Below are 27,164 nucleotides of genomic sequence, written 5' to 3'. Positions count from 1 at the left end.
GATATCTTGAAAGTTATTTTGGGAAAGTTATTTTCCATACCCCTTTATTAATTTTAAGGTAAGGATTTTAGATAATGGAATTTTGGTGTAGAGTTAGGGCCCCACACTTTCTTGATCACGGCTGAAGGTGGGGGTGATGTAATCAGCACCACAATCCTGGCTACCTTTATCCCTCAAAGTTTCCTCAAGGTACCAGCTTCATATGATGCTGGGTGGGCGCCGGAGCAGTTTTAATAGGTGGAAAACATCCCGGTTCTCCCCCGCAGGGGATCGATCCCGGGTCTCTCGCATAGTGCGCACTTAGCTTGGTAATTCAAAACATATCTCGTGCGACAAATACGAAGATGTGGCTCCCGTGTGATGGTAGATACGCAGTCGAGCTCCTGTTAGAACCCTGCCACTTTGCTCTGTGATGCAAATGGTTTTGATAGAAGTTGAAAAATCGTGGGAAATAAATGATTTAATGTGGCTGTCGGAATTATTCCACGTACGTATAACTCTATAGTTTAGTCTTGAGTAAAATTTTGGAAAACTTGCATGTTCTATGTACACAAACATGGCCTAGAAAATACAAGGATGTTGGATTTCATGGAATTTTTCGTTGTTTTAGGACATTTCTTTAAAAAAAATCGCTAAAAACGCCAACAATTCACTTTTTTTTTTTTTTTTTTTTTTTTTGCCAAATACGCATTATTTTGATATTTCGAAAGGGCGAACAATGTGTCCAGATATCACTGCACATTCCTAAATATAATTTCGCAGCAATTACCATTTCTCACGGTTTTGGCGTTTGCGAAAAATCAATGTACCTACTAATTGGAAATTACTTTCTGGCCACCCCTCGTATAAATCAGTAGATGGAAAGTGAAAATTTAGCAGGGCTGGCAGAGAAAAGTCAATTCTTGAAGGAAGTGATTTGCTGTTATGATTGAATGATTCGAGTAAATATGATATTAAAATATTTACGTATTTATTATTAGTATTTTATTTCATAATATTGGACATTAACTTCACTCAGTGAGAGATTTAAGACCATCTCTCACGAGATTAAACAGACAGGACAGAGTGTGGTGTTAATTTCATTGAAATACTAGTGCTGCAGTAAATTTGAGGTTGGGAGCATGCACTTGCCAATTTTTACAACATTCACCAATGCAGATTTATGTTTCACTTTTTCGTGATGGTATTGAATATATATCCAGTTTAGTTGGACTGTTCTTGATATCTAAGAATATTGCAATGTCATTGTAAACGTATTGAAAACTTGTGCAAAACCAGTAACACGTCAGGATGATAAAAGAAAGCCTTCGTAAGCACTGCTACATTCAATAAGGTGAAGTGAGCCAGAAGAGTAATAAAATTCCAGCAGCATATTTGCAGTCTAAAGCTCTTCTTGTTTATGCATGCGATTTTTGTTCGATGTTGAAGTCCATGCAATTTCTGTCGCATGTTGTAGTGAGATACTTTGTCGGGTGGCGATATTCGACAAAAATCGTATGTATCAATGGAACCTATTTGTTTTCATGTTCCTTCAGTTTGCCCAACAAAATGCCTTACTACGACGTCCGACAACTATCGGACGGCACCACCCGCTCTTATCCCCTCCATCTGTTGACAAGTCCCCTTACTACTCCCATACGGACAAGAAAAAATGATAATTCAATGCATTTTGCACGTAATATTTAGAGGCTTAACCTTTACTCCTCTGATGATACCAACCATATGGCATCATCACAGTAAGATCGTACTGGCCCGATGATACCATATGGTATCACGGTGCTGATTACGAAATGAATGTGCTTTTTGGACCTTCATACTCTTACGTTTGGGTGGAAACTCTGACACAGGTCTGGAGCAAGCCTGGGAAATTCATATTGATGACCAACCTCCCCCCCTCCGCAACACATCCATGCCACATTTCCGAACAGAGTTTCACATTTTGGCTCATTATTCAATTTGTATGGCACCCAGGAACATGAAACATGTTTCAATCTCTTTGGAAACGTCCATTCTTTGAAGAGAATACTTAGGTTTGCACCTTCTCCCAAAAATAGCGGGAGAACAGGAGGTAAACTCCAGATTTTTATGTTGTTTTTTTCATTGAAATTCGGTGGTCGTGCCCCCAAACCCCCCTTCCTCGGTTCGGTGTTCTGAATTGTACACGGTTGCATGCTATGATGTTTTAGCTGCAAACCAAAACTTATCCGAAGTAGATTGCTCCAATAGTACCACACCACAGTTATAACAGTTTTCCTCCAAACATGCAAATTACCTATTTTTTGGAAAAAAAAATCACATTTTGGCATATTATTCAACTTGTATGGCACCAAAGAACATGGAACATGTTTTATTCTCAATGAAGACGAAATTCCCTGACATTTCCCTGACTTTTTTTTACACCTCAAATTCCCTGACTTTTCCCGGTTTTCCATGTTTTCCAGGTCTGTCGCCACCCTGCATATGCTAACTGCTGCAGACACCCAAAGCACAGATTCAGCACTGCCGAGGAGAAGGCACTGGATTTTAAGTTTTCCTCAAAATTGTAACAGTGTTATGTCTCATTCTATGATACAGTAAATTCCTCAACAAGGGCTAAGGTGTTTAATTTAATGTTGGATATTACGTCTGATATTTCTTTGTTCCTGTTCCCAAAACCTTCACAAAATGAAACTTACAACAGAGGTTGCATTTAACTGTATAACATACTTTATTCTGAATACATATTTTTTTAACTATGCAAGGTAAAAGTCCACAACATGTAACCTTGAAATGAAAATTTCAATATTTTCATAAAAAAAACAACTATTTTTTATGGAAAATGTGCTCTCTCAGCTTCAAAATGTGGTGAAAGTTATACCATAATTAGTAGAAAAGTTATGAATTGTTTTAATTAACCTTGTAAGTATAAATTTCACATTTTTGTAATGTAGGCAACTTGCTGCATGAATACTGTGTATGACTAAGGGCTGAAATTTTACATATAAAAATTACTTCACGTCCTCTACTACAGTCCCGTGCAAATTAATCGGAACAAGATATTTTTATGCATGATAGAGTCTCAAACTTGACTATGGTTTCATGATGATGAATCTATGACATATCATGTAATACAAATTATATTACAGAAAGAAGAACATATTAGCTATTAAGAAATATTACGGATATGTAATTTATTGTTTCTGAATAGAGTAATTGATGAATTAGGGTATAAGTACAAAAAATACATAAAGTGTGTTTGCCGTATTTCAATTAATTCGCACGAGACTGTAGACCTAATTTCTGATTGGCCTACTTTATTTGAAATATTTTCTCAACGTTCATACATTTATTAGTGGGTGAATTCACACACATGTATAGTCCTGTGCGAATTAATTGAAATATGACAATAACTACACACTCTTGTATTTTTTGTACATATACCCTAATTCATTAATTACCCTATTCAGAAACAAGAAATTACATATTCGTAATATTTCTTAATAGCTAATATGTTCTTCTTTCTGTTATATAATTTGTATTACATGATACGTCATAGATTCATCATCATGAAACCACAGTCAAGTTTGGGACTCTATCATGCATAAAAATATCTTGTTCAGATTAATTCGCACGGGACTGCATCCTACTAAATTTCATTAAAAATCTGAGATTGTCAGGCTGGGAGCTGTGATGATTTGGTATGGAACAAGCTTTTCACTTAACCCTTTAAGTGGGTAATTTACAAGTGTCAAATCTCTTCTGTAATGAGTAATTTTATACATTACAATTCCTCATCACTGTTCAACAGTGCATCTTCTTTATTCAAATTAGATACATAACTTAAAAACCAAACTACCTAACTCTCTAGCCTTCTTAAACCCGAAGGTTCATGGCTGCACCAACACAGGCCTTCCATCTGTCCCTATCTTGAGCAAGATCTATATACTCTTTTCCATCCCTACCAATTTCCCTTAGGTCCATCTCAATTTTGTCCCTCCATCTTCGTCTTGGCCTTCCTACTGGTCTCTTACCATCTGGTTTCCCAACAAGAATCCTGTAAACTCCTCTTTCCTCTCCCATTCGTGCCACATGGCCTGCGCACCTAAGTCTTCTTGATTTAATTATTCTAATAATATCTGGACATCTAAAAATAAAAAGTAATTGCTGAAGACACTTTTGTCGATCCACTACAATTTTGAAAAATGCAAGAAACCAAGGGTCTCAGATTCGATTACCAGCCTGGGACATGTGTATTCTTTTTGAGTTCCTCTTCATCAATTTCATAGTATCATTACTCATCCTCATCATCACGATTAGCCAAAAGTGGCAGAAAAGTGACCTAAAATAACCTAATTCAATCAATCACGAAAAACACTTGCGTGGCTTCTGAATTGACACACACATCTGCTTGAAGGACAGATTATATACTATATTATGTACAAGGCAAGATAAACACAAATGGCCGAGTGCTAACATGGAAGCAGCGTCTCCATCTGGAGGTGATCATGGCAAGTTAAACACTCTGGAGCTTCTGAAAAGGGACATCTCATGGTGGAAATGCAAAATAACTCAATATTGCAAAAAGTGAGTCTTTTGACCTTCTTAAGCAGGAGAGATTAGCCAGAGAATGTCGAGGACAGATTAGCCAGAGAATGTCGAGGACAGATATATCCATCATACTCACTGCAGACAACAAGTGGGCATGACGGATATATCCATCATACCCACTTAAAGGGTTAATGTTTCATTCAGTGCTGCAGCAATGTTGTTGAACATTTTCAAGATAGAAATTGAGATGTTTCCCCGTGCGTTGAAACTGTTAATATTTTACTAAGTATATTACTAAAAATGCCTTTTCTCATTACATCATACAATATTAGAACTGCATTATTTTATAAGCCATAACTATTAAAATAGAGAAAGGAGAAAATACAAAATAACACCAAATTGTACTGCAAGTGTTTATCTTCACACAAGCTAGAGATTGGACCTAGTTTAAAGTGGAATTTGAAACAGTCTGCAGTGGGAATCAAACCCCTTTACAAGACAACATAATTTGCTACTACTTATTGAGGAGACCCAATACGCCTCCCAAAGTCACCCTTTTAAACTCTTTGTCTAAGTCTTGGTCTGGATGGTCCTTTGTGAGTATCCCTTCATCAATTTCATTACACTGGTAAACAAGATCTTGCTTGTCATTGTTTTTTGATGACTTCTTCGTACTTGTGGAATATGAGCCAGGCATTGTTTTTATCGTAGTGTCAATACTTTGGAAGATATTGCATCCTCGTGCTTCTAAAAGTACTGATTTAGCCAGAAAAACATCTATGTATTTAATGCTACATACATTAAATGGCAGTTCAGTTGCTGAGTCTAAATACTTGATATTCAATTGGCATAGGTTAACTGTCTTTATTAGTTGTGTGTTTGTGAATATAACTTTATTTACTTTCACCTTGTGATGATGCAACAACAGTATGTCAGAGCGTAAATTATCGGCAGACTCAGGTTATTACATGATAAGGTGATGGCTTTCCTTAAAAATGAAAAACAAACCACTTTTAAATGTGAATTCTTCCTATCCATGAACACTTAGTTTCATTGTTTTTCTTTTGATATTTATAGTTAATATTTGTATGCAGTTACTGCTATGTTACATTGTTCTACTATTCATTTTTTGTACCATATGCATGTAGTTCACGTGAAATCTCTTCATTATCATAACCAACAAATAAAAGTACTGAATTAGTGATGGTTAAATTGGTTTTGTATGGCATCATAGTATTAATTTCACATTGATTATGTATGCTGATGTAGCTCATGCTATTAGTTGTCTCATTATAATTTTATTTGTGTGATAAAGTCCACAATTCTTGTAGTATGTTCAGTAGAGTGAGTTATAAACTGAAATAATGTACCATAATACAACAAACAGCAAGCCTGAATTATGAAGATACCACTGAAAAATAAACATGAGCACAAAGTTCATTAAAATGGTATATGGTACTAAATGGCACATTGATTGTACAAAGGAGCAAGCACTTACGTCAGAATCTGAAATGTTGTTTGGCAACTGTGTCATCTGCCACTTGAGAAATCTCAGGGCGTTGGTCATGGAGACTGACATGGGACGGCACTTCTCAAGAAACGTAAGGCCTGATTGGATCTGAGTTTCCAAGGCTCGAGCGAATTCTTTCTGAGGTGGAGTTTCAAAGTCCAAAATCACCTGTAACCCACAAAACATATTATGCAAGGAACAAAAGACTATTTCCATTTCATATTTACAGTAATGGCTATCATTGCTTGATCTTAAAAACCTTCTCGGAGTAGCAAGTGCATTCAGGTAGCAGATGGCTAAATTGTCACTAGAGGTCAGCTGCAAGAAAACATTGCAAACCTGACAAACAAAGGAAGCATATTGGAGCAGAAGTGAAACACCATATTCCCCCCTGGACTACTGCAGAATTTAAGGGTGATAAGTAATAAAGATAAATAAGCAGTAATCAAATCCTGAAGAACCTCGTGAAGCTCTCATAGACAACATCAAAGGAAAGGAAAGAACAGAAAACTTTCTCATCTTCATGGAAAGGGGATGACCATGACGTTAAAAATCCCCTTATAATAATGTCTTGTTCAACTCCACATGGCTTCATTAACCCTTAAATGTCGAGACGTTACATGTGTGGCTGATTTAGATGAGATAGCTAATGTCAGGATATGACATATGTGTTACATTTCGTATTTTCGACTTTTGGAACATACTGCGACTCAAGTAATGCTGAGAGATACATGCTTTGAGTGCTACATGAGCCTTGAGGCATCCCATTAGTAATTAGTATAGTTTAATAGATTCTGGGTATATTTGGGGGGAGGGGAGTGGAGAAAAAAAAGAAAAAACAAGGCTTTTCAATTATTTTTATTTTCCCTCGAAAGTATCAGTAGCAAGTAAGTGGGTAATTCTTGCCTAGAGAATGGAACAAACACATATCAGGCAATATGCAGGTACCTTTTGAAACATCGCTGTCATATTTTGTAAAAAATAATAATAGTAATTTTTAACTTTCATCTTCTTCTTTTACTTGATAAATGAAAACTGGTTTTTGGCCATTGACTTGTAACCTAATTTGTACTGAAAAAGACAAGCTAAAATTTGTAAGACTAGCATTCTTAGTTACAGAGATATTTTTTTAAATTTAAAACCTTCCATAATTTTAAATTCCATGTTGAAAACATTCTCAATGTTACCATGAATATCAGCCTCAGCATATAAGGGTTAAGGATTTATAGATGATGACAGATATAGCAAGAAAAATGATCACAGAGGGTGTCAACCAAAATTACAAATCCAAAATACTTGACTTTTTCATGACTTTTCTAATTTTTATTAACCTATATTTAATCGACTCCTACTTAGGTGAAGTTGAAAATTAGCAATTAAAAGCATAAGTATTCTTTATTTCATGACACCCCCCTTAGCAAAAGGCCAGTTAAGATGGAAACTGAATATGTACTTTAACAAGAGAATTAGACTTGCTGAATCTATTAATGCATGTAAAAATAAATGCTGTACACCTAAACTCAAACGTCAACCGATGAAATCATCATTCTAATTTAAGAATAAGAGCAATTCAGCTGGTCATCATTATGATAGCAAGATGTAAGGGGTGACTCCTTCCAAAGACACCCAAATGTCAACATCCCTGTCATGTAGGAAAAAACATTTGGAAGACTAGAAAGGCTGTGGCATCTGGACTAAGAGCCAGTACAATCCTCTACCCTTCATCCATCTCATCCTACCACCATTCATCCTCATCTTTACAATTAGCCAAAAGTGGCAGAAAGGCAAAGTAAAATAAACAAGATCAATAAATCAATCAATTGTGACCGTAAAAATTCTTCACCACAAGTAAATTTCTTGACTTTTTTAAGACTTCTTGACCTCCCTGTTGATTTCTTTACCTTTCTTGTGTGAGACTTCCATGACTTTCCTGACTGGTAGACACCCTGTGCAATCTTGATGTACAGTCACGGACACTTCTAGCTTGTAATGATTTCACTGAAAATCAATGGTGTTGTTACAACCTAAAAGTATCTGTGACTGTACAAGGTGGTTTGCAAGGGTTTAACTACAAACTAACTTACAAAGCTAAGTTTCATGATGATTTTTTTTTATTTTCCAGTTACAAAGATTTTTAGTTTTGAGCTTTTTTTGTGCCCATTTGGGTTCCTGTTTCATTTTATGCAAAATTATGCTAATCAGGACAGATCTTACAGTTTAAAGTTAGATCCGAACCACTTGTGCCCCAACCACGAATCTAAGTTGCACACTTGATTTCATTTTACATCATTGTGGACAAAATGTGCTGTTGTAAATTACTTGTTTTTATGTAACTGGTGTCGCATGTAAAAATAGGTTAAATAATGGAAATAAATTACTACTCTCAATTATTATTTTGTGCTGAGGACTTCATAGGTTTGAACACCCTGGCTGGTCATCCTGAATGAACCTTGTAGTCTTTTCATACAGCTTTTCAGGCAAATTCAGAGATTAGACATAAAAAAGGTAAAGGTAAAGTGTTCCCCTGTGCATAGCACCACGCCATGTAGGCGTATAGGGGGTGTGGGGATAACGCCCCACACTTTCTTGATCCGGTCGTGAGTGGGGGTGATGTGATCAGCATCACGCCCCTGACCGCCTTTACCCCCCAGGGTTTCCCCCAGGTACCCATGTTATTCGACGCTGGGTAGGCGCCGGGGCTGCTTCCACCGTTAGAAAAGTTCCCGGATTTGAACCGGCCGGGGATCGAACCCGGGACCTTGAGCATGGTAGTCAGACGCGTTACCGACTGAGCCACCGCGGCCACTCAGAGATTAGACATGTTTATATTAATAGCATGTTTATTAGGCATTTCGACTTGATGAATACAAATCTCTCTCCCACTCAGTTGGTAGTGTATTCTACAGGTATCTACACACTATTAAGGTGTGTCATTTTCTGAACCAATATGATTAGCTGTAATGTAAGGTTTTTCATATATTCATATTCTAGAATTAAGTAATATGGTTAGTTTTAAGCACTATATGTTAAATAGTGGTTAGAGGTTAAAGATAAAGTGTTTGATACAGAAGTTCTTGAATTTGATACTCAGGCATGTGAGAAAATTTGTGTGATTCGGATAGAAAGTAAAACTACAGGAATACTTCCGAAAAACATAAGTCCATAAAAGTTAACCAAATTTGGCCAATCATTTGTGGGCCATACAACTTCAAGTCCCTGAATCCATGGGCTCTCAAATTCCCAATCCAAATGAGAGAGGAGAGGGTGTTGTTCGAGTAGTAAACCCTTCCTGTTTGCATGGCGCCCTCGTGGGAAGTTCCACCACCCTCCCCTCCGCAATGTGATAGTACCCGAGAGGCTAGTAGAATTAGTGAGCTCTCAAATGCTACCTTTCGTGAAGGTCTATCTTTCACTGAGCAATGTCACTCGATAGAGATATTTCTCATTTTTACTTTCGTAATTGAAACTTGCATTTTTGTTTATTTTATGAACAAGCATGCTAATCGAAAGTTGACCTACAGTTTAAAGTGAGATCTGAAGAGGCAGTTTTGACTCACCTTGAAAGGACTTTTGTCATGGCAGTAAAACATCTTTTTTATTTAACAAAGCATTTGTTCCACATGTCTTCCTCTGCTCCCCTCTATTCCAGTGTCGGTACTAGAACATTTACATTTAACGTTTGCAAGTTAGTTAAAATTAGCATTGAGAATAAGCATTGCAAACTAATTTTTATTTTCTACTTCCTAATTTCTAGTGGGTACGTATTCGAAAGTTTGTAGATTCGATGTTCGCAGTTTCATATGTTGACCTCTTTCTTCACGTTACGATCATCCTCACAGCTTTTTGCCATTCTTGAATGTTAATGTTCATTTGAAAGTATCTTGACATTTGTTTCTCTCTAGGATCACTTATGCAATATTGAAATTCTCTTGCCTTCCACACCAAATGATGTTCAAAACAATTAGAGTGCATATGAGAAGGTGAATAACGTACCTGGCCACAAATAATCCCAAGAATCTTCTAATCTACTAACTAACACCATACATCACACTCACATAACAGAAGGAATGATTGAATCAGGTTTTGTGTATTCCCACGGCATGCATTTATTCACTAGCTGTATACCGTGTAGGCACTGTTCCTTAGTTGTAAGCACACAATTCTTCATTTTGGGTCTGTCAAGTAACTTGGCTGATAGGTTAAGTGATATTACAGTGGTATTATTGGGTTATAATATTTTATTTGAAGACTCAAAATGAAGATACAAGATGGGATGTAATATTAAAAATTTGAATTTTGTTTTACATGGATGCAATTGGCAATTATATCAAATGTATCTGCAATTGATATATCAAGTTGATTGCAGTTGGTTCTCCGGCGCAAGGCTGTAAGATACAAATGGCCTTGAACCCCTCTTCCAACTAAAAAAAAGAGGCCCTCACAGATGGTAGAGATGTTGACGGCATTGTGAGGCTTTCCATCAACATCTACCTGTACCAAGTAACCCTTAATATCCGCAGGCAAATAACTCTTTTCTGTCCCCAAATCCTACCTTGATTGAACATTTCGGTGCAAGGACAAACCTTACGACTTTATTTGATGTGGAGCAGAAGAGGATAACAACAGTGTTACGTGCAAACTACGACTATCTCAACATGCTACTTTCCGACTTTTGGTAAGTGCAAAATGTCTGCATATCTACGATCTACACCAACAAGAACAAATCAAACTGCAGGATCGAAATAAAGGGTGAACTTCATGTTACCAAATACTGCATTTTCATTTTTGATTATTTTCACATTTAAACAAAATAAATATAATCTTCTCTGAAAATCTATGACAGGTTTTAAGAAAATTTGCATTCAAACAGGGGTGTGGCATCATTTCAGCCCTATCTAACAACAGAGATGAAGCAGTACCGTTCTCCAAACTTCCAAAGGTAAGAATTTGTTAAGTGTATGGAAAGATTATTGAGCGACCATTTGAGAACAGGATGTATTTGAAATGATCTGAATACTGTGAGATTGATTCTATACTAGCATGCATTAGAAATTCATTGTCTAACTAGACAATGCTTCTATTACTTTTACCTATTCTAACACTATGTTTCTTCTCTGGTTCTCACAATGTAACTTGTGGGAGCGCAAGGAGGTACCCAGTAACAAAGAGTTATGGTTTTGCAAATGAATGGGATGGACAACTTTTCGATTCTGCAGAATTCTTTCCAATAGCAATATGTCAGCATCAGTACCACCCCTGTCCTAGTTAATATATATCCCCTACATGTCGTAACAAGGTGTCTACCAAAATTACAAATCCAAAATTCTTGACTTTTTTCATGACTTTTTATTGACCTTTCATTCCTTTCTCTTCACCCTTTTTTCCCTTTTCCTTAACATTTATTTAATCGCCACCAACTTAGGTATAGTTGAAAGTACAGCACCTAGAATAACGTAGTGTGGAAAACGGCATGCTTCTGCGCTCTCTGGATGGTTCCACTTGAAAATGATCCGCTAGAGGCGCTGGTGTTGAGCCCGGTGCTTGGTGTTCGACTGCTTATAATGGTAAATTGAGTTTTCGCTGCAACGTCTGATTCTTTTACATGAAGCATTTCTATGAATGTGATAATTGCTATGATATTTGGTACAGTGGTCGCGAAGCTATTAACGAACATTCTAGACAGTCGACCACGTCCTGTTATCGTCATACTTTCGTTAATAATACGGGAGAAAAAATACGCGTGGAATGCCCTTGGCAACTAAATTTTTGTGTATGAATTAGGTTCATTATTATTATCATCATCATTTCTTTTAAAGATATACACACTGAAGCATTTGTATTTTTGATATTTACTGTCTCCTTTCTTCCACTTTAAACTAATCACGGCGATGATGATAATGATGATTGCATGAAACGACAAGGGGAACCCCACAAAACTTTCTTAGTACCATTGACATGAGGGTAAGGCAACTTTCAAACCAATGGGACAAGCGACACGGGATGTTCACACTGTCACACTAGTGACACACACTTCCAGACTGTAAAACAGCATTCATTGCACATGAGGGTCCAAACAGCAAACGACACGTTCATATGGCATATTCGCGTGCTACTTGTTACTTCGGTCGGAAAGCTCCTTAAAGGAAGGGTGCTGAGACCGAAGCGACGTGCTACAGGGGGAGTTCCCAACTAAGTGCCAAGCAACATGGTGCCTTCAGTCTATTAGCAAGTGTTGCTTGCGAACAACAGATAGGCGACACGATAAACCGCATATTACAACTACAGATCTAGGCGACACGATAAGCAACACGTGTCGCTTTGTCGCTTCTGCGTCGCTCAAACTGGGCCATTTCCTCAATAGCTTGCAACATGTTGCCGTGGTTTGTTGTTCGCACATACGCGATGCAATGAGTGTCTTGCTTTAGTGAGATTGCGCACCAAAGCGACAAGCAGCACGCGACACTTATCGCTTGAGGATTTCACCAACCGAACGCTGGCCTGTGCTTCCCGTCATGCCGCTACGATGTGAAATGTTGCTCTTGATTGGCTCATTTCCAAGCAACATGTGTCGCTTCGGTGTGAAAGTTGCTTTGGACCGAAGGACCCGTGTCGCTTTGGTGTAAAATCCTCGTATCATTTGTCGCGTGTCACTTTGGTGTAAAATCTCCTTGAGGAAACGGTGCAGTCAGAGCTTGTGTCCCTACGGTTCGAAAGGCTGCATTGATTTCAGACTGCTCGCTTTCAAGCGACATTTGTGGTTTGTCGCCTTGGTATGAAATATCTCTCAGGATACTATTTATATTCTAATAACATAGAAAAAATAAACTCTAATACACAGTCCAAGACCTGACGTCCGGAATCACATTGCGATGTCTCTTCTTGTGTTATGCATGCTATTTATTTATTAATTTTATTTTACTTTTCTTTCCAAATTAATGCCATTTCGTGACTGCAAATTACTCCACAAATATAACTGTTTCCATCAATTCACTTACCGCCTTTCTAGAGAAACAAATCTACACAATATATTCCAAAAACTAAATAAGCCGCATTACTTTCATAACAAAATTAGCACCTGGGTCGATCGCACTGCCATCTACTTGTCATCGTCTCGGGGAAATAGTTTCTTGGGTCATTTTCCACACTACGTTATTCAAGGCGCTATAGTTGAAAGTTAAGAAAATAGATATTTTTATTCAACGAAAAGGCTGGTTAAGATGAAAATTGAAGCTGTACCTTAACAAGAGATTTAGATTTGTTTCTATTATTAGCTATGCAAAAATTAATGTTTCGGACTTCATCCTGAATGGGGAATGGCTAAATTACTTTACTTAAGAGTTTAACAAAACGCCACACAAAATTTTTTCTTAAGAAACAATGTGAAAAGTCTTAAACACAGGTGTATAACAATGTAAATTCACTGTACTGTACGAGGGCCACTATTTATATTTCGAGCCTTGGCAACACTGATTGAAGTTACGCGCGATTTGACGTTTGCACGGAATCGTCTGGCATTATTGACCATAACTTACTTAAAATGTTTTGACAATAGCTTCATTTGTGTTGTTTATATTGCCTTGGAGATTGCACGACAACAATAAAATGGAATTAACTCGTGAACATTTTCGTGCGATGATTTTTTACGATTTTCGACGTGGATTATCAAGACAAGAGTGCATCGATCAACTTACCCCACATTTGGCGATGAAGCTCCATCCTTTGCCACTGTGAAACGCTGGTATAACGAATTTAATCGTGGCTGCCATTCGCTCACCGACGAGATTCGCGAAGGTCGTCCAAAAACAGTTGTTGTTCAAGAAAACATTCATGCTGTGCAAAACATAATACTGCAAGATCGTCATGTGACATACTGTGAGATTGAGGCAACCATAGGCATTAGTTCCACCAGCATACATAAAATATTACATGATCATTTAGCTGTGAGAAAGGTATGTCCTCGTTGGATCCCACACAATTTGACAAACACTCAAAAAGATGCTCGCGTCAATTGGTGCAAACAAATGCTCAATAAATACAATCGTGGTGCTTCAAAAGCCGTATATAAGATTGTAACAGGTGACGAATCATGGATATATGCATATGAGCCGGAACGTAAACAGCAGTCAACTGTATGGGTGTTTCAAGATGAACCCAATCCAACAAAAGTTGTTCACGCTCGAAGCACATCAAAACAAATGGTCGCCTGTTTTTTCGGGAAAACTGGTCATGTGGCAACTGTGCCTTTAGAGGAACGTAGAACCGTCAACTCTGAATGGTACACAAGAATTTGTTTGCCAGAGGTCTTTGGTCAAATACGGAAAACAAACAAACACCGTCGGATCATTCTTCATCAAGACAATGCCTGCCAGCTGTCACACATCTCGTCTAACAACCGACTTTATGAACAGTCAAAAAATCGAATTGATGGGTCATCCGCCATACAGTCCTGATTTGGCACCCAATGACTTCTTCTTGTTCCCGAATGTCAAGAATAAATTGCATGGACAACGATTTTCGTCGGCGGAAGATGCCGTTGATGCGTTCAAAAACCATATTATGGAGGTGTCTCAAGAAGATTGGAAAAACTGCTTTGACAAATGGTTCGAACGAATGCAAAAGTGTATTGACCATAAAGGAGAATACTTTGAAAAACAACAAAGCAGTTTTCAATGCCAAATTCCTGTTTTTTCATTGTTAGGCTCAAAATATAAATAGTGACCCTCGTAAAATATAGCAAAGATTCTTGACCACAAGCATAATTTCTTGACTTTTTCTTGACCTAGTGGTTGATTTCTTGACTTTTACTTGACATTCCAGACTGGTAGACAACCTGTCACAGAATATGCATATAATGTTGATGTCAGAAAGAATGCAGAAAATAGCTAGAATGTAGTAATAGCAACCATGCGCTGGCCTGTTGTGGCACACAGAACATGCTATGTGTGGCAGATGGTGGATCTGCTTGGCATTCCTCCCAGCTAGTTCTGATGAACCTGTTGACCAACAACAGGTGCAATTCTCCATTCACATTAGGGTTTGGGTAAGACTAATTCTCATATTCCGTAAAGCAACAAAGCTGGACCAAGGCAGTAGTCCCTCCAGCTATGAAACATGGAAACCACCAAATTATTGTTCAAGGAAATCAATCTCTTATGATGGCATTCTCACCAGCAAAACACTGCAGATGTGACATAGTCCTCCAATTGGATTTCCAGAAAGAGACTGTTCAAGAGGGAACATCAAAGACAACAACATCTAAGAACATCAAAATCTGGAATGTTAGATCACTTCTCCATCACAATGTGGAATGCTAGAAAATGTGAAACAAGAAATTTGAAGAATTCATAGACATCTCTCAAATTAATGAAGTGTCAATTCACAAGAAAGTCAATTACTAATATTTTTGAGAACCTTAATGCACAAATAGACAGAATCAAAATTATTCTAGAAGAAGTCAAAAACAATGATATCTGTTATTTGGAACTTCAAATAACCCCTGTATGGAAAAATATCCCCCCCCCCACCTTCTCTCACTCACTCTCCCTCAGTCCCTTAGATTGTCTCAACACAAGTTGTTCAAAGAAAGAATAAGGATGAACCAAAGTATGGTTTCAGCCGAATAAGGAAGAACCAAACTATGGTTTCAGCTGAATAAGGAAGAACCAAACTATGGTTTCAGCCGAATAAGGATGAACCAAACTATGGTTTCAGCAGAATATCGATGAACCAAACTATGGCTTCAGCTGAATAAGGAAGAACCAAACTATGGTTTCAGCCGAATAAGGAAGAACCAAACTATGGTTTCAGCCGAATAAGGATGAACCAAACTATGGTTTCAGCAGAATATGGATGAAAAACTATGGTTTCAGCCAAATAAGGATGAACCAAACTATGGTTTCAGCCAAACAAGGATGAACCAAACTATGGTTTCAGCCAAATAAGGATGAACCAAAAACTATGGTTTCAGCCAAATAAGGATAAACCAAACTATGGTTTCAGCTAAATATGGATGAACCAAACTATGGTTTCAGCCAAATAAGGATGAACCAAACTATGGCTTCAGCCAAATAAGGATGAACCAAAAACTATGGTTTCAGCCAAATAAGGATAAACCAAACTATGGTTTCAGCCAAACATGGATGAACCAAACTATGGTTTCAGCCAAACAAGGATGAACCAAACTATGGTTTCAGCCAAATAAGGATGAACCAAAAACTATGGTTTCAGCCAAATAAGGATAAACCAAACTATGGTTTCAGCCAAATATGGATGAACCAAACTATGGTTTCAGCCAAACAAGGATGAACCAAACTATGGTTTCAGCCAAATAAGGATGAACCAAAAACTATGGTTTCAGCCAAATAAGGATAAACCAAACTATGGTTTCAGCCAAATAAGGATAAACCAAACTATGGCTTCAGCCAAATAAGGATGAACCAAACTATGGCTTCAGCCAAATAAGGATGAACCAAACTATGGTTTCAGCAGAATATGGATGAACCAAACTATGGTTTCAGCTGTATGGACGAACCAAACTATAGACCAAAGTCAGTGATCAGAACGCTACATTTTAAAAGTAGCTTCGCTACAACTACAGTTACTCATCCTAAAATGTAGCTTCGCTACAGCTACAACTACATATACCAAAAAGTAGCTCGCTAAACTACTCCTGTTCGCTACTCGCTACTTTTGCGCTACTTCTGTATTAATAACTTAAACAACTATATGGTTATTCAAAAGAAGCCCTAGTATGATAGTTTTACTTACTGAAAAATAGATTCTGTTATTTATTACCATGATTCCCTTCATTCTATAATTTGTATAGCAGTGTTACTTCAGTTAATACATATTTTTAATAAAGTGTTTGAGAATAAAATACCTTTGTAAGTGGCATATCAATTCAAAAAAACTATTTCTTACACGTATCCGTGATGTTCTTATTGTCATTTGAAAAAATATTTATGTGACAGACTTCTTTTTAAAATTAATTGGAAGAATATCACATGTATCGAAATTCACTAGAACATGTTGCACAAAATGGGAATAAGATAAACATGTGATATTTAGTGGGGGATGGCGAATATTTGCTCGAACCTTGAGGATAGCTGGGAGATGCTTCTAATGGTATAAATGAGAAACAGTTGGAACAATGCTTTACGTAAGTTTTTCTGTTGGAAATGCTTCCCCGAAGACACAGTGGAAATTGTAATTGTCACCTTGTATTCAAAGGGCCCCAGGTTCGATACCCGGTGGAGGGCACATGGTGGATCGTATCAGTCTTGATCAGCTGATTTGTGCATAAAGTGGACTCAAAACAAACACTAGGAAAGACTCCTATAGATCGACCACAAGGAAAAAAACCTTGGACGAAAAGTCCCCGCGCAGCTTTCCCTTCTTCCCTTCAACACGGGCCATAAGGAAGCATGGTCCTCTCTCCCCCTCCCCTCCTCGCCGGAGTACGGTGCACAGGAGTCGCGGGTCTGCGGAGATTGTTTTGCTTGTGGTTCCACTAAAGTTGGGAACATGGGATCCTCCTGCTCCTCCATTCCCCACTCTGCTAATCATTCTTCCCCATTCTCAAAATTAGCCAAAAGTGGCAGAAAAGAGCCATAGATAAGAAAATAACTAAATAAATAATGCATCCCGATTGCCATGATTAGAAAAAGTTACAGAAAAGGGACGCAAAAGTAGGAAAAATACATAAATTTGAAAACTGTGTATTTTAACAAAACAAATGTCATTTCTGCAGGAAAGTCAATAACTTGTACGTTCTTTTTACAATATGATAAAAATACATTGAGGAAACTGATGTGTAAACCCGAGTGTTCTAAACATATTGTAATTTTGAAATTTGCAAACAATCATTATGACCAAAATAATTGTAATTCCAGAAACACTATCGTTCTTGTAACAATAATTTCTTGCCAGTGTGATCCTATACACTGACAATGATCAATGCTGTTAACGAACTGAATCATTGATTTCTGGCACTTTTGCTTTGTCAGATTAGTAGAAAATGGATCGCCCGTTTTTGTACTGTAAGTTGTGTTTTACACAGTAATTATCGATATTTTGCTGTCTGTTACGCCATCGATATCCACAGGATTTGTTCCAGGGGTGGCATAAACGGGGCATTTTTTCCTGGCGGTGTAGCAAATGTGGCATGATTCTCCCCAAAATAGCGATGCAGCTAAAATAAATGGCTATTAGCCTGAATATATTCATATAGGCCAGTTAGTTATCTGAATATTAGAATTATTCAGATGCTAATGAAATAAATTATGCAGATATTTATAATCTGCGATATAAAGATATTTATAATCTAGATTATCTGTATTTGCATGTAATGGACTTTGTCTTTTTGAGTCTCTTGCAAAAGTAAGCAATATTGTCATTTATTTTTGACGCCGTTGCCACATTCAAAAATTACCTCAAAATGCTGAGAAAAAATGTAGCTGTAGCGAATTCGCTACAACTACAGGAATTTTGTAGCTTCGCTACCGCTACAACTACAATTTAAAAAATGTAGTGCTGCTACAGCTACCGCTATAAATTTTGTAGCTAGCTACAGTAGTGACGCTACAAGTAGCGCGCTACTTCCGACCACTGACCAAAGTGAATGAAAACATGTACATTACTAAAATCATGCAAATCTGCACTGAAAATAGGCTGATATTCTTGGGGGTTGGGAATAACAACAATGTGTGCCAAATTTGCAGGGAAGTATAACAAAAGACCACTCTTGAGGACATGTGATGCCCATCCCCAATTTTGAAATAAAGAAAAAACAAAGTATGCAACATTTTTGAAAGTCATAATTTTTGTGACTGTTAACATGATCTTTTGTTCTCATTAATAGTGTAAAAGTGAAATATATCAGCAAAATTGGTGGTTGAATGGTCATAGCCCATTTTACAAGTTATATTCCATAATACTCAGAAGGGAAAGAAAGGCATTTTCAAATTCAGTTTGTTATTAATACCGTGTTTCAAAAGTCCCGCAACCTAAACTTTGAAAATTTGTATCATGAAAAATACAAAAGATATTCACACTAGGTTTTTTTCCATTAAAAGCCTCATTCTTTGAGATATTTTTCAATGCTTAACATTATCAGTTTACTCCATAAAGAAACTTAGATAAATTAATAACTAGTGGAAGGCAGTTACAATTTTTTTTCAGAATGACACTTTTCAGCGAGAAAAATATGTAAGAAATTATCAAAGGGTCATAATTAGACATATGATGACTGATGCCATGTCAATCTGTCATTTGGGACCAATATTAGTCAGGTGCAGCATTTGATGGATTTATTGATTGATTTGCGTTATTTTACTTCGCTGAACATGGGGATGAGTGATGATATGATGAAATTGATGAATGAACACTCACAAACATCCATGCCCATGTCGGGATGTGTTGCCATTACGTTTTTCCAACCCTCATATTTGAGCAAAGAGCAACAGCACAGGGGAAAAGTCACGAGTTCAGAAGTCACAGCCTATGGTTGAAAAAAAAGAAAAAAACAGTTTTCATGTATCAAGTAGAACAAGACGACGAAAGTTAAAAAATATGTATTTTTCTTTACAAAATTTTAACTTTATCAGGCCCCCACGAATGCAACACTAGGATGTGAGGATTAAAAGTAGTATCTGCATATTGCCTGGCGTGTGTTCCATTCTTGTGGCAAGAATTGCACACTTGCTGCTGCACTTCTGGAGTAAAAAATTTCTAACGTAAAAGCCATGATTTTTTTTCAGCAGAAATCCCCCTCTCCTAGAAATTGCCAGGATCAAATTGAACTTTACTAATTACTAATAGGATGCCTCAAGGCTCATGCAGCACTCAAAACATGTATCCATGAATATTACTTGAGTCACAGTATGTTCCAAAAGTAAAAAAAAAAACATCCCAGCATTAGTGATCTCACCTAACTGTGACACTTATGCCATGTCCTGGCATTGAAAGGTTCATGTTGACTGTAGCATTATTTTACTATTTATCAGTATATAAGGGTTCCTGCTACTTTAACATATTAGCAACAAACATTTTTACAATTATAACAATAATAATGAACATATTATTGATATAATTAATTGGGAAAATAAATTTATCGGGAGTAATTGAACGTGACTTGAGATGAATATTGTAATAAATAAAGAAAAACTAAAATATTAAATGACATGCGAAGATTTATACTTTTACAGAAAACCAAAGTACACAACAAAATATACATTGTGCCCCAAAAGGTGCTTTACAACTTTTTATGTCATACAGCACAGCTTGTAATTGACATAGAGGAATATACTTTGTTTTAGATGATTCACGAATGCCTAAAGGTTTTTGTTTTTTTTGTCAGGTATTGAATAAGATGGTGCACCACCACACTGGGCCTTAGATGTGAGAGATATCCTGCAGGACATTTCCAGCACGTTGGATTGAAAGAGATGGTCCAATTTTCTGGCTTTCTAGATCCCCTGACATTACACCCATGGATTTCTTTGTGTGGGGCTATATCAAAGATACAGTGTACAGCACACCCGTCATTGATCTCGATGATTTGAAGGCCAGAATAAGAGCTGCCATTGCCACAGTTGACAGGGATATTCTAGAGGGCATGGACAGAGTTGGAATTTTGATTATACAAGGCTCATGCAATATATAACCAGAAATATGTTGCAACAAATATTTATTACAAGCACCAAAAGACCTACAGTACTATGTTTCAACAAAGTCCCCCCTAGTTCAATGCACCTACGTCAGCACTTGATAAGGGCACTGATTCAATAGGAAAAAAATATTTTGGAAGCATGTGTAACCACTCATGCACCACTGACTGGACTTCGCCGTCATTCTGGAACCTCGATCAACTTAGTGCATCTTTCAGTGGGCCAAAGGTGTGGATATCGGAAGGTGTGAGATCGGGCGAATGTGAAAGGTGGGGTAAGCACTCAAACTTTAGATCCTCGATGGTAGACAATGTGACATTACATTCGCATTGCCATGGAGCAAAAGCACACCAGTGGACACCAGACCACGTCGTCTCTGCAAAATGGCTGGTTTCAATTTTTCACACAAAAGGTTGGAGTAGATGGTACTGTTTACATTATGACCTCTGGGCATGTAATGTTCAAGAATTGACCCCTTGTGGTCCCAAAACAAAGTTACCATGACCTTTCCGGCAGTGACTGCAATGACAGAGCAACCTGGATGCATAGAATCCTCAACACTGGTTATGCAATGTTTGAACTTCTCAGCCCACTCATACACTTGTGATCGACTCATATAGTTGTTACCGTACTGAACTGTCAGGCGGCAATGAATTTCTATCAGATTCACGCCTTCACTCAACAAAAATCTCACGACACTTCGCTGCTCCAGCTTGGAGCACTCCTGTTAAGGGTGCCGCCATCTTGTGTAACTGCTTCCCATCATCCCATGCGCAAAGCAGGCACGCCAGCTTCAGCTATGAATAGCTTACAGATGCCTTCACAAAATATCAAACATATAACAATTTTAATTTTTTATACTACTTTTCCGGTTATTTATTGAATGTACCTTGTATGTTGTATGTGCGCATGTCAAAGTGGACTAATGAACAATAAAACTTCATGCGTTGGTAAATCAAATGGGGCCTGGTATGTTTCTTTATGACAATTGCAAGTTGTGCTGAATGACATCAAAGTTGTAAAGTGCCTTTAGGAACACCCTGTATTTTTCATTCAGCATGCAATATACAGTGGAACACACATTTTATGTTCCCTGGATTTAATTTTCCTGCATTATACATTCAATCCTCATGGTCCCGGTGGAGGAAAATGCTATAAACTTTTCTCAGATTTTAAATTTTCCCACGTTTTAAATTCTCTCACTTTGGTTCCCTGAAAAACATAAAATCGATGTTCCACTGTATTGTATTCTGATTACACTGTACAGTCTAAAATAATAAACAAACCTGCTTCAGGGCTCTCAGCAATGCAACACACCGAGCATTGGAACCAATGATGACTCTCTGGGCATACTGCACTCCCAAGCAGACTATTGCAGGGTGGGTACTGGAAGATGCCATTCTGCAAAAATATACGGACTGATGAATGGCATGAATATCAGATATCTGACATATTACTCTACATTAAGACTCAAAAAGTATTGTTGATGAATACATGATATAAAGGAATTTCAATTATTGCTTTTTAATTAAAAATGCTGACTAGAAACATACAGAATACATAAAATGCATTCAGTAAATTTTAATTCCACATGAAACTACCCCATTTCTTATTTTCCACACACTTGCAAAATGCATGTATGCAAGATGGCTAACACGAAATAGTAAATAGTCCCACTTGAAATTGTTGGAGAATAAGACAGAACATACTAAGTGAAACATGCGAGTTTCACATTATGCATTTTAATTATTGGCAGTGACTAACTATTAGAGTCACACGCATTCCTAGTTGCTATGGACTGCATGATGCCCATAAATACTTCTACATGTGCTCTGCATCCTTGCTGCATTATACGAGCATTTGATTACTGTCCAGGTTCCTTGAGGATACGTGAGAGCTCAGCCCTGACCTTCTACAACTTCCTGGGATGATCTCAAACCTGCTGTGCAACAACAAGTCTGATGAAATATGAGTACGATAATCCGAAATTTGACTAACAAGGACACATGTATAAAAAATCTAGTTTGTTCACTTGTTGTGTGTGTTCATAGTGTGTTTGCTGGAGGCATCCTGAGGCCAGGCTGATAAAAGACGGACCTTGCTCAACTCCTCCTTGTCTTACTAAGTATCCAATAATGATCCTTTCCTTTCCTTCAGCTTTCCCCACTAACACTATAGGGTGCGTAATCTACATCATATCAGACTCTGTCTATGAAATAAACCTTGTTATTGGTGAGTCTAATTGTGTTCTTCCATAAACAGGTACAACATATCTTAGCAACCTAAGTCAGTATGTTAAGTCTCTAACTTAAGAATAATATATTATCTTTCAGAATCCCTCCAAAATAATCTGAGCTATGCTTTCCAGGGAGTAGGGTTGGGGAGATAAACCCCAATCCACCCTTTTCACTGTCACACAGGAAATCAGAAAATTTGAAATCACTCATTGATAAGTAAGTGTAAATTTGTCCTTTATATTGAGCTGGATCTGGAATCTTGACGTTGCATGCTGTTATGCCCTCCAACTAATCAAGCTCCAAAGACAACTTGAAGCTTCAGCACCATATGCGTGTACACTATGTCAATTGATTGGTTGATTGATTTGGTTTATTTTACTCTAATTTTCTGCAACTTTTGGCTAATTGTGAAGATGAGGATGAGTGATCACATGATGAAATTGATGAAGGAACACTCACAAATAACACCTATGCCCAGGCTGGGATTCGAACATGGACCCTCTGGTGTTGTTTTATACTGTTTTAACCACTCAACCATGGAAGCTGGCATGTATATGATGCCATTGTGTAGTAACCTATTTAAAAAATGACAATGAGAATAATGCATTTTATCTACTCACACAACAAATATCACCCTACTGTGGTTTGTGCCCGAACTTGTGTGCTAGGAATGTTTAATCTTCAAACTTCTTCATATTTTGTAGTGTGTATGACGAACATGTGATTGTGTGGTTAGGAGATGGGTCCACACCTGATAAAGGAGGTATGGAAATGGCTCTGCTACAGATGGACAAGGTTCTGTGACAAATGCCTACAAAAACTTCTGTCCCAGTCTGACAGGTGTCTTAATGATGGTGACTTCATCAAGAAGTATTGCATGGTCCAAGGATTCCAATCCTAATAAATTCATGACAAATATGTGTGTTCTTTTATTTTCAGAACAACCTGCTGCAATTTACTTTCTGAATCGCCCTTGTACAATTCTTGAATGACTATTTCTGCATTAAATACTCACATTACTTCCTTCGCCAGAGTGGGTTCCTGTTGATGTATTAGATGGCTGAAGAGTTTCACTTTGTACCGTTTAGATTTGGTGGTTTTAGTGTCACCAGCCTTCAACCTTGGGCTTTTCTTATCTGCCTGAAAGACAAGAATACATTGAAAATGAATTTCAAATAATCACAATACAGGATGTCTCATAAGTAATAGCGCAAACTGACACAGGTGAAAGTACACGATAATAGAAGCAAAAAAGTCTCAGTAAACATGGGTCTGCAAACGAGCCATTTTCGAGATAATTGCGAATGTGTGATTACAAACTGCCACTGACTTCATTGTTTGTAAAGTCATCCTAGTTGGTAAAATGCTAATAATACAGTAAGAAAAGTGACTCCCACAGTACGATTAGAATGCGTACTCATTGTATCCATCCTGTTTGATTACAACACCACCTCTCGGAAATCTTATGTTTTGTAAGCAAAGAGCAAACCTCGGACCGTGCAAGGAGTAAAGCACTTGGGTACAGTCGCACACATTATTAGCAATTTACCAACTAGGACGACGTTTACAGACAATGAAGTCAGTGGTGGCATGTAATCACATATTCGTGATTATCTCGAAAACGGCTCGTTTGCAGACCCATGCTTACTGAGACTTTTTTGCTTCTATTATAGTGTACTTTCACCTGTATCAGTTTGCGGTATTACTTTTGAGACACCCTCTATATTATACACTGGGTTAAAATTTAAATTTACCTTATAACATCTTGGATCAGAGTACATCATACCACAGTATTAATACAATATAGAATGGAGTATTTGCCAATTTTAGTAATCAATTTTTTTCCTCTAAGTTTTACCAAATACCAGTATTGATAAACATACTTAATGAAACTTTCTTATGATAGTGTTGTCAACGGTAATTGTAACAATCTAATGAAAAAGTAAATGTAATACTAAACAGTATTGTGATAAAGTTTTACAGGTATAAGTACACCTGTGCACCTTAAATTGGAAGTATTTTTTTCTCAACAATGAGGGTCCACCTTACATTCGGTGATGTCTTGTATTTGTAGAAACACCATACATGCTTGAAATTTGTACTTCAATTGCACTATATTTTTCTACACTATACTTTACGCATTTTATTTTGTATTTTTCATATTTAGTGTTTGTGTTTCATTTTTGGCTAATTGCAACAATGAGAATGGAATTTATGAAAGGACACTTATATACCTATACCGGAACTCAAACCTGGAACTATGAGTGATTGCACATTTTATTAAGCCTGTATTACACACATCAGCTTGCAAAAGCAGAAAAGTGACCGATTTCAGATTGCGATGCTACAAGATAATCATGCCCAGGAAGTTACAATGGGCATCATTTTGCAGTGCAGCTTCCTGGCCTGTAAGTTCTGGTCACCCAGCATGGGTTCTGTTGGCAAAACAATGGAGTACAGTACAACAATCTGATGGAAGAAAACTAGGGTTGAGCCTATCGGTCTCTGTATTATAAGGTGTCCTCTTTCACGAGTTCTGCAAAAATCCACACACTTCCATGGAATCTAATTATTCTGGATATTACACAAAATTCTAAGTTTCCATTTATTTTGCACCAATACTGTGTTAAAAAAAACACATTACTTTGTGATTATATAAAAGGTATTTAACATTGACAGATTGACTTCTATCACATGGTCATCCTGCTGCAAAGCAATTGAAAGTAGCTGATACATGTAATACAGGCACTGCCAAAGTTTCTTAAACAAGCAAATAAATGCATTAAAATTCTTTAGGTTTCCTGACAAGAATTACTGAATGACGATACACATTATTAAAAAATGACTGTCGGGGTTTCAATATTTTATTTCTGAGCAGGTCAAGAAACACTTGGCATTTATAACTGCACTAATTGATGGAGACACTCTCGAAGTTTTTGTTCATAATAGGCAGAGGCACATATTTTTGGTAAATAAAAGAGCAAAATTTCGGTACAAAATCTGAGTGAATTTAGGGTTCAAAAGTGGAAAATAAAATAAAATTTCGGTGTTATAGCAGTGAAAAAGAGGTATATAAAATGGCATTTTGGTTTTAAAAATGTGAATATAATCCCAAATTTGTTTAAAAACTGCACTTATTACACAAAATAAACACATCCCTTCTAATAGCACATTTTTGTTGTTACGAGAATATAAAGTTTATTCCTGTATAAAGGGGTCCATTTTTGCTTCTCACATATTTAGAGCAGAATTAATCAATTTTCCATGAATTGCATAACTCACAGGCTAATCCTGACTTCAGAAAGTGTCGCATTGGTAAATGAACTCTAATTTCATGTTTATGAGATTATTTCGCATTTTGCAGCTCATTTCGCATTATTTTGTGACAAAACAGGGTAGGAAAATGCACCTCACACCTTTTAAAAACATGAAAAATTAACATTACAATGTGTCATTTAAAATTTCGTGTTTTCGTCAAAAACGAAATATGCATGCCTCTGCAATTTTCTGTAGTTATTCATTTGCCCACTAGGAGGCAGGATTTACAAGATGGTGTATCATGGCTCTTACAAGATGTTTTTCGTGCTCGAGTTTCATCATAGTCAGTCAGTTGCCGTTGTCCGATGACAAATTCCATTCTTCAACGATACACACAGTTTCAGGAGACAGGATGCCTGCATGATGGGCAAACCTGAAGCACAAGTTTTTGCCTGTGTACAGGACAGGTGGCCATCCACCATCCTGAGGAAATTGGGGAGCTACAAATGAGTAGTGTAACCCGGTCGTGAAAACCTACAACAACGACTGGGGGTTTGTTGTGCTAACCACACGTTACCCTTTAACTGGTTGGATGATCTCCCACCAGCAGGTGGAGGTGGGGCCGGCAGTCAGTAGGTAGGCCATAGCCCTCATGGGCTGTTGCAATATGGATTATTGTTATTACAAGTGAGCAATGTTGGAGAAGCTTTCCAACAGAGTCCTAGGAAATCAGACGAAACTCGGCAAACCAAAGTGACTAAGAATAAAGCCTATGCTGCTTCGAGCTTTAACACCTGAGGATCGCAACTGAAAGAACACGTCCAGAGAAGTGGATTGGTTAATGATAATTGACTGACTTTGATGGGATTTGAGGGCAAAAAGTGCCTTCTCAGAGCTGCAATGTACACTCTTGTAAAACCTGCCTCCTAACCACCAAATGCATAACTACAGAGCAATGCCTATTTC

The 27,164-nt window shown here is 37.4% G+C and overlaps 1 protein-coding gene across 1 annotated transcript in view; it reads right to left on the bottom strand.

Moving 5' to 3' along the window:
* eIF2Bdelta (eukaryotic translation initiation factor 2B subunit delta) overlaps positions 1–27,164 on the bottom strand; it is a 156,866-nt gene that overhangs the window by 101,946 nt on the left and 27,756 nt on the right. Inside the window, exons 6-8 of the mRNA XM_083133977.1 lie at positions 23,956–24,080; positions 21,990–22,104; positions 6,026–6,205 (exon numbers count right to left, since the gene is read on the bottom strand). Of these exons, the coding sequence (XP_082990103.1) occupies positions 6,026–6,205; positions 21,990–22,104; positions 23,956–24,080 (420 nt within the window). The remainder of the gene's footprint in view (positions 1–6,025; positions 6,206–21,989; positions 22,105–23,955; positions 24,081–27,164) is intronic.

This window comes from Lepisma saccharinum, chromosome 13, assembly GCF_977018435.1.
Source record: "Lepisma saccharinum chromosome 13, izLepSacc3.1, whole genome shotgun sequence".
Taxonomy (NCBI): Eukaryota; Metazoa; Arthropoda; class Insecta; order Zygentoma; family Lepismatidae; genus Lepisma; species Lepisma saccharinum.
This window is presented reverse-complemented; position numbering and strand designations above follow the sequence as displayed.